Source organism: Strongylocentrotus purpuratus, unplaced genomic scaffold, assembly GCF_000002235.5.
Source record: "Strongylocentrotus purpuratus isolate Spur 01 unplaced genomic scaffold, Spur_5.0 spur5_scaffold_2, whole genome shotgun sequence".
NCBI lineage: Eukaryota > Metazoa > Echinodermata > Echinoidea > Camarodonta > Strongylocentrotidae > Strongylocentrotus > Strongylocentrotus purpuratus.
Genome location: NW_022145605.1, coordinates 5,066,684 through 5,075,828, shown reverse-complemented (window position 1 = coordinate 5,075,828; position 9,145 = coordinate 5,066,684). Strand labels below are relative to the sequence as shown.

Genomic DNA, 9,145 nt, shown 5'->3' with positions numbered 1-9,145 from the left:
TCACAAAGATCCTAAGTCGAACTTAACTCTAAGTTGGACTTAAAAATTATGGAGTGCCATTTGTAGCCTTAAAATTAAATATTTGCAAAAATAATTTGAAGTATTTTAGACTTTTCATTGACTTTACATCAAGAACATGAAATCTCCTTGATAATAGACAATATGAATGTTTGAATCAGCATTTTATTCCTTTTAAAATAACTTTTACAAAATATTTTCAATGATGCTAACGGCTTTCCATAATTGTTAGTCCAACTTAGAGATAAGTTCAACTTAGGATCTTTGTGAAACACCCTCCAGATGACACAACGGGAGTCGGGGGCAATTTCCGTGAATCCCCGTCGCCGTGAAAAAGTCAACCTGAGTGCAGTTTCATCACCTTCTGTAATGTTATTCTTTGTTTTAATTATTCTATTATTTCCTCTTGCTATCTTTTGTTTCTTTTTCTATCACCTTTTCTTATGTTATAGTTTGTTTTATCATTTCTATCTCTTTCTGTCTTTCCTTATTTTATTCTTTGTTTCTTCCTTCCATTACCTTCTCTTATGTTAGTCTTTGTTTTTATCATTATATCACTTCCACTTTCTATCTTTCTTTATGTTATTCTTTGTTTCTTCCTTCTATCACAATCTCTTATGTTATTCCTTTTTTTTCTCATTCTATCACTTTCTCTTTCTGTCTTTCCTTATGTTATTCTTTGTTTTATCATTATATCACTTCCTCTTTCTATCTTTCCTTATGTTATTCTTTGTTCCTTCCTTCGATCACCTTTTTTATATTATTCTTTGTTTTTATCATTATATCACTTTCTCTCTCTATCTTTCATTATGTTATTCTTTGTTTCTTCCTTTTATCACCTTCTCTTATGTTATTCTTCGTTTTTATCATTTCTATCACTTTCTCTTTCTGTCAGTCTTTCCTTATGTTATACTTTGTTTTATAATTCTATCACTTTCTCTTTCTGTCTTTCCTTATGAATTCTTTGTTTCTTCCATGATCCATCTATCAACTTCTCTTTCTGTTTTTCTTCTTGCTATCCTTTGTTTATTCTTCTATCACCTTTTCTTGTGTTATTTATTGTTGTATCATTCTTACTTTCTATTTCTGTCATCCTTACGTTATTCTTCGTATCAGATTTTCGCTCACTGTGAATTTATTACTTGATTTAATCACCTGATCTCAAAAAATGGTCACGTGACCGACGAAAGCGCCGTCGTGCCTCGAAGGGAACGGACTTGAGCTGCGCAACGTCTCCACGCTCTAACTCGTAGTAGCCGACGTCGGGTGCCTAAATCGAAAGCTCGCTTTTTACCCGATTACTTTATCAAATAGTTGGTCTATACTCCGCTCTGTTATAATGCTAATATAATGTTAACCGATTTCATTATGCCGCCGTACTTCGTCCATGAAGTGTCAAGGCGTTGCTCTCATTATTGTAAATGGCGGTAACGGTTATTTTGGAGACAGATGTAGGAAGATAATCAAAATCAAAGACGGAAATGGGAAGGGGATGGGGGTACATGGCAAATAGAATACACAGGCATTCCCGCTAATATGGGGGCTGTGCAGCTGCCTCCTTCCAATACTATTTGTCATACCGATAAGATTCTGTAATACTCATGCTGGTGCCAATGTAATCATTTTATAAAACGTTTGTTGAAAAATATGCAAAGTATATGGATATGCAATTTGTCCAAGTTTGTTAACTTAATTCATAATAATGGTTAGCATGGTGAAGGCATAATTCTATTTTTGTTTGTTTTTTGTTCCAAGGACATTTAGAACATCATTCTTTTTTTAATACTTATATGTCCATAGTTGTTTACTGGATCTGTGCGTTAAAATTGTGAATTGGGTGAATTTTCTCTGTATATCCTTAATTTCTCGTACCCAAGTTCTTCTATTTTGTTTTGCTTACAATGCATTTATAATTCAGTTATTCATTCGTTCACTCATAGGCTTAGGTTTATTGATTGAAAATTCCTTGTAAATCAGTCCAAAAACTGATACACTAAACATTTACATAATTGCATTGTTCAAAATTATATAAAAGAATACAGTACATCCACCGAAATTGACAAGGAACAAAAATTGGGATTAGAAATGAAGAAGAATTGTTTAACATCATTTTTGTACCTCAAACTCATAATAAGCATAAACAAAAATCGCCAGAGGACAGAAAGGGAGAAAATGTAAAGGGACAAGCTGGGAAAGACGACAAAGAGGAGAGCGAGAGAGAGAGAGAAGGATGAGGGATCTATTAAGGAAAGGTAAAAGATTTAACAGAGTCATTTCATTTATTCATGTCATTCTGTACTATGTCAGTTGAAAGGTAAACAGAGTGAACGTGACAGTGAAATGGATACCGATGATTTAGCTTGAAACTATACATAATTGTTAAACCGTCACACTATCCCGGTAACAAGGAACCCCCTCTAAATAAAGGGGGTGGGAAATGTTATTTTAGTCTACAGTCCAACCATGTGAAAAAGAACACACCTGTGTTAGAAATTTCATGTTCAATTCAAATTGAATTTACTCATTTAAGGATTAATAGACTTGCTATGTGTACTTTATTTTGTTAGACTTTTAATTTTGGTGTATATAAAGAAACTTGTATATAAAAACTATTATTTGTCGCATTCGCATAAAATGTACGATATCCATTGAAGTTTTAAAAATTCCTAGTAGTAATTTGAGTTAGAAAAGAAATCAATATATTGTATTCCATGATTTCTACTAAGTTTAGTTATCTTGTTATTCTGATTTGCATTAAAGTTAATTTTCGCCTTCCTTACTACGTTTACGATTCGTTCATAGTAAATTATTCAACTTTCTTAATCATCTTTGTAAAGAGTTTAGAGACATCCCTGTATTATGCGATATAAAGGCCTATTAATTATTATTATTATGAAATTATGTCAGTTAGCATGTTCCATTCAAATTATGTTACAAATTTTGTGTTCAATTCAACTATATTTTCTTAGAGGGGATAGAATAAAAAAACAAAAAGTATGAATTACGCCACTAATATTTCCAGAAGTTCTTTGTTTAGTGTCATTTGCGTGAGAAAAAAAATCCAAAAGAAGTGAAAGAGCGAGTCATCAAAAGTATTGATTCTAGAGAATTCATGCAGGAGGTATATAGAAGCTTTTGTTGATGATATTCTTACGATATGTGGGCGGGTATAACGGCAAGCGTGAATGTCAGCACTCATAAGAAACATATACAAAACAAAATACTAGAGGACCATTTTTGCTATGACAAAGTATGAGTAAAGATTGCCCTTACTCCAGCTCACGACGTCAAACTGTCTTAAGCATTCTTTGCATCTAAAAACAGACTCGTTTTCGAGTTTTCATCAAATACTGAGTGCCTTTAAACACAATCTGCGTGCTTTTTCTTCATCATTGACAAAAGAATATTGACTTACCCTACTCTGGCCAAAATTACCCAGGGAGTCGCTTATTCTAATATCAAGCTAATCCAATAGAAAGCAGAACATCCTGAGAAGCACACTGGTGAAACTTTGAACGAAATCGGACAATGAATAAATTATAAAATATTGTTGAAAAATTTCTAGTTCACCTACTCCCTTGACATCCATCCCCGGATAACCACCCCCAGTCAACTACCCCATTACGACAACCATCCTCTTTAACAACTACCCCCGGACAACTATCCTAGGGGTAGTTGTCCGGGGGTAGTTGTCCTAGGGGTAGTTGTCTGGTGGGTAGTTGTCAGGGGGTAGTTGTCCGGGGGATAGTTGTCCCGGGGGGGGGGGAATAGTCGTCCTAGAGGGTTGTTGCCCTAGGGGGTAGTTGTCCAAGGGGTAGTTGACTTGGGGTGGGTATCCGGGGGTGGAAGTGCAGTGGGTAGGTGTCCGGATACCCGTTGAAAATTGTATAGTAATGGAACTTCAAATTGGGAGAATCGGTAATGTGGAATTTATGTTCGTTATCGAACGCATACCTTCGCGAACAGCTGCATTATGTAATCTTTTGTTATATGCATTCTCGTTATTCGAGATTCGAGCTTACACGCTCATTCTCGGTTATGCAGTCAGAGCTCTCGGTTCTTATACTTATAGGCCTAACAAGTACTTCAAGCTAACTGCCACACCCATAACGATATGGACGAAATTCCCGCCGCCTCGAACGAAGAAATCCTGTCGGCCATCCACGCCTTACAGCGCCGGGTTGACACCTGCACATCGACGGTTCAACAACCCAAACCCATCCCAGCATTCAAGAGCGAAGGGAACAAACAACAGTTTGAACACTCTAAAAAGGTCGAAAGATTGATTGAGAGAGGCATCGCCCTAAACGAGCAGGGGGATTTTGACACGACAGCGCTAACCCTGAAGGAAGCACTCCGAGAACTTAATGACAGGCAAAAGCTGATAAGAATCGCTGACCGGTCGCCACTCGGATGGTCAACTGTAAACGAATATGTCGCCGATGAACTTGCCGACGACTCCGGCGATGAGAAGCGTCTTCGAAAGGTAATACGTAATTTTTCCATTAAATTGTCCTCGAATTCACTTACATAATTTGTTCACAATGAAATGAATGAACGATTAGAAATAACGGTTATATCATTTAATTATAACCGATTGTATATTATGCGGAAAGCAGTCTCTTATTTGCACACAGTATTAGATATCGATTATATATTATGTATCACAAAATATCCGAGCGTATTTATTAATTCATGCTACCTTTCTTTGTCTAGGCGGAGAAAGCCGCTTCTGCAAAAAGAGCGGAATCTTCGGCCAAAAGGTCGACCCGGGGAAGGCCCCGCCCATATCCTCGCCCTGCTCAACGCCCTGTTGGTTCTTTTCGCCGCTTCCCGGCCACCTTCACACCAAATTTTCAGCGCCGCTACGATAACCGTGTCTGCTTCCAGTGCGGCATCGCCGGTCACGTCCGTACCAGTTGTCCAGCTATCAGAGCCAGTCGACAGCCATTACGCCAGCAACCAGGGCCCCCAGGCGTCACCCAAGGAACCCTTTAGAGTGAAGCTACCACCAGGAGTCAAAGGTAGACTTAAACGATCTTATAATTTTTGGAAGTCTGAGCTTAAAGCCACACCATTTATTCTTGATATTATCAATGAAGGCTATAAGTTACCTTTTGACATATTTCCCCCTCAGTTTTATGCAAAGAATAACAGATCGAGTTTGAATCATTCTGAGTTTGTTGAGACGGCCATTGCCGATTTGTTGAAAAGACAGTGCGTCGTCGAAGTAAAATCACGTCCCACATGCTGCAATCCATTAACAGTCGCTGAAGGCAAAAAGTTACGATTGGTTCTGGACCTACGCCACCCAAATAAATATGTTAAGAAGTTTAAATTCAAGTATGAAGATTTACCCCACATTTCACAAGTACTCGGTCCAAACCAATTTTATTTCTCTTTCGATCTGGAATCCGGATATCATCACGTCGATATCTTCCCCCCACACCAGCAATACTTAGGCTTCTCCTGGGTTCATAATGATTCAATCGTTAGATATTACATATTCACGGTTCTACCTTTTGGCCTCAACAGCGCATGTTACTTGTTTACCAAGCTAACTAGACCATTAGTCTATTACTGGCGCGCCCGCGGCATTATTTCCTTCGTTTATATCGACGACGGTCTCGTCATTTCCCCAAGCCTCAGTTCGGCTCTATCGAGCATGACCTTAGTGCGCGACACCCTTACCCGCAGCGGGTTTGTCCCCAGCAAGACAAAATGCAAATGGGAACCCACAAATCAAATCCAATATCTAGGTCTCGTTCTAGATTCAATAGCAGAGCGATTTTTTGTACCACAATCTAAGATCAACAAATTGCTGCTCAGCATCGAAGCGATTGTTTCTTTGACACAGTCAGCACGACCAGTACCTATAAAGAATTTGGCTTCATTCGCGGGACAAATCATCTCAATGTCTCTCGCACTCGGTCCTATATGTAGGCTCAAGACACGCGCCTCGTATCGCGCAATCGAATCACGTGCGCTTTGGTCAGATTCCATAATGCTACCCGATCCCGTAATCAAAGAACTGCATTTTTGGACGAAGAATATTACAGAGTTTAATGGTTTTCCTTTTAAATTTTGTTTAGCCCCATCTGCGCTAGTTTTTTCAGACGCTAGCGATACCGGTTACGGAGGCTACGTACAGGACAACACTCACACGCGTTTCCACGGAAAGTGGACTCGCGCAGAGTCGCTCAAAAGTTCTACTTGGCGCGAACTGGCCGCCGTACTTCGAATAATTTCTGAAGGCCATTCTCTTTTCCAAAATCAAAAGCTCAAGTGGATGACAGACAATGCAAATGTCCCACGCATTATCAAGAACGGGAGTGTCAAGCCAGACCTTCATGACATTGCTCTTGCAATTTTCGATTTGTGCCAAACTCATAATATCGTCATATATCCAGAATGGTTGCCTAGGAGCGAGAACAAAATAGCCGATAAAATAAGTAAATACCAAGACTATGATGATTGGGAAATCGATGAAGTTTCCTTTTCAGTCATCGACTCCTTGTGGGGACCTCATACTGTGGACAGATTCGCCTCGCCTCAAAATAAGAAAGTCTTAACCTTTAACTCCAGATTTTGGTGCAGGGGTACTTCCGGTGTGGACGCCTTCTGCCAGGACTGGCACTTTGATAACAATTATATTTGTCCACCCGTATGCCTTATCTCACAGGTCATCAAGCGCTTAGCATCAGATGGTGCCACCGCGACCTTGATCATCCCTAAGTGGCCTTCTTCTTACTTTTGGCCGATTGTCTGTCCAGACGGATCTCATTTGGACCCTCACGTGCACGATTGGAGGCTTCTTAACATTTCCTTTCACCCATCTTCTTTAGGAGTCGCAACCGTTTTTAATGAGAACCCTTCTTTTCTTTCCTTAGCTCTCCGTTTCGACTATAAACGTCCACCCCGACAGAATAATCGGGGATTTTGTTGTACGGAAATGGGATACTGTTCAACATGTGTCTAAAATGTATCATTAGGTATGCTATTTTGTTTAATGCGTCATTTGACATGCACCTTTGTTTTAGTTCATTGTTTCATGGATGCATCATTTGGCATGCAAAAATTGTTAATGCATCATTTGGCATGTAAACATCGTTTTAACGCATCATTTGGTATGCAACATTGATTTAATGCATCATTTGGCATAAACAAATTTAAAAAAAAAAAAAAAAAAAATAGTTTAACGCATCATTTGGTATGCATAAATTGTCAATGCATCATTTGGTATGCATAAATCGTTTCAATGCATCATTTGGTATGCAATATTGATTTAATGCAGACAGATGTACAAGCGTCAGTGTCACTCTTTACCCGTCTTCTCCAACTTTCTTTGGCGTTTTCTCAAGAGCCAGTACTGCTCCGTACCAATCTGTTCACCAATATCCTGTTTCAAACTTGTCATTTATTTTGTATTAAGGTAGATATAGAATATAAATTAACTTTCTGACGGAACGTAAGTGGAGGAAGAAAGTGGAATTTATGTTCGTTATCGAACGCATACCTTCGCGAACAGCTGCATTATGTAATCTTTTGTTATATGCATTCTCGTTATTCGAGATTCGAGCTTACACGCTCATTCTCGGTTATGCAGTCAGAGCTCTGTTACCCTCCCATCCCAAAATAACTTCCCTTTTAAAACTATTACATATATCATATTAAAGAAGCAAATGCATAGCATTTATTTACACCGATCATTATTTGTGTCATGATCATGATCGTCAAAAGTTGTCGCCCTTTTATGCGACCACGCTATTTTTGTCGGTTTTGCTGTTTTGTTTCTTTTTTATATCTTCCATTTGGCAGAAGAATGGAGCAAGCTGTCCTCGCCACTCCAGGATCCATCATTACAAGCCTTGGCAGTCTATGATCTTCCTTCACTCCTGATGACTGCCAAGGCATCTTCAACCACCAAGCAATACCTTCATTCTTGGAAAAGATGGGAGGATTGGGCCACGTCTAAAAAAGGTGTGTCGGTTTTCCCGGTGCAATCCTTCCATTTATCTCTGTACATATCACATTTGGCTACAACCGGCATGAAGTCGCTTGCCGACTCTGCGACAGCAGCTATAAAGTGGGTCCACAACTTAGCAGGTCTGCATTCTCCTACCGATAACCCAATGGTCAAGCTCGCCCTGCAAGGTTTCAAACGCGCCACATCTTCACCGACACTAAGAAAGCATCCGATCACCCCGAATATTCTGATGAAGATCTACGAGAAATACGGGCATGACCATGCTTCTCTAGCAGATCTACGGGTTTTGTTTGCGTGCTTTATTTCTTATGCTGGTTTCTTGAGATTTGATGATCTGAAAAATATTTCCAATAACGACCTCACATTCACATCTGATCGTCTCGTCATTCATCTCGCGAGCTCAAAAACAGACCAATTTAGACAGGGGTCTGATGTCGTTATCGCTAGATCATTCAAGCAATCATGTCCAGTTCGTGTAGCTGAGAGATATCTTGCAGCCCTTCGAGATCCTCCGGGCTCGCTTCTACCTGTCCTTCGTAGACTATGCTCATCTACCAAAGGTTTAACTCCTACCGTTCACCCTCTCAGTTATACCCGTACCCGTGAAATAGTACTAGACGCCATCAAGCCGTTTGTAACTGACATCTCAGCTTACGGTCTCCACAGCATGAGGTCAGGAGGGGCAACTGCAGCCTTAAACGCCAATGTCTCACCTTTTCTGATTTCGAGGCACGGACGATGGAAGTCGACAAAGGCCAGGAACGCTTATTTACAACCCGACGCCAAGTCTGACCTCATACCTTCACAGAGCCTCGGAATTTGAATCACTATCATTCGTATTTGACTATCTAGCACGTAAATTCGTAGTATACTGCCAACAATTTCGCTAGTTTACACGTATGTTTACATGACACCTACAAAACTCTTATCCAAAATAATTGTAGGTGCACGGTTTTTTCATAAACAAGGAACAGGGAGTGCGCCCTCGTTCAGTTCCCTTGGTCGCAACCACGTTTCCTCCAAAAAATAACAAATACATTGGGGGTTGTTCGTGGCCTCCGTAAACTAGTGTCCAACACTAGCTAGGCACTGGACGCCTTGTTTTCCATTTACGCTAGGTTTATCCTTAAAACTAAATAA

The 9,145-nt window shown here is 39.7% G+C and overlaps 2 protein-coding genes across 3 annotated transcripts; both read left to right on the top strand.

The window, feature by feature from the left end:
• The first annotated feature begins 3,947 nt into the window (after positions 1-3,947).
• On the top strand, positions 3,948-6,982 carry LOC115926612. 2 transcript variants are annotated; one of them, XM_030991484.1, is made up of 3 exons: positions 3,948-4,504; positions 4,735-5,042; positions 6,909-6,982. In XM_030991484.1, the coding sequence occupies exons 1-2, from the start codon at positions 4,133-4,135 to the stop codon at positions 5,014-5,016; spliced, it is 654 nt and encodes a 217-aa protein (XP_030847344.1). In that variant the 5' UTR covers positions 3,948-4,132; the 3' UTR covers positions 5,017-5,042; positions 6,909-6,982. The 2 variants fall into 2 exon arrangements, with proteins under 2 accessions (XP_030847344.1, XP_030847343.1); XM_030991483.1 differs by lacking the exon at positions 6,909-6,982 and having other exon boundaries at positions 4,735-5,652.
• A 1,084-nt stretch (positions 6,983-8,066) lies between these two features.
• LOC105442649 lies at positions 8,067-8,828 on the top strand. The gene has a single exon (XM_011674962.1). It carries the CDS (start codon positions 8,067-8,069, stop codon positions 8,826-8,828), a length of 762 nt encoding a protein of 253 aa, XP_011673264.1.
• Positions 8,829-9,145: the final 317 nt, after the last annotated feature.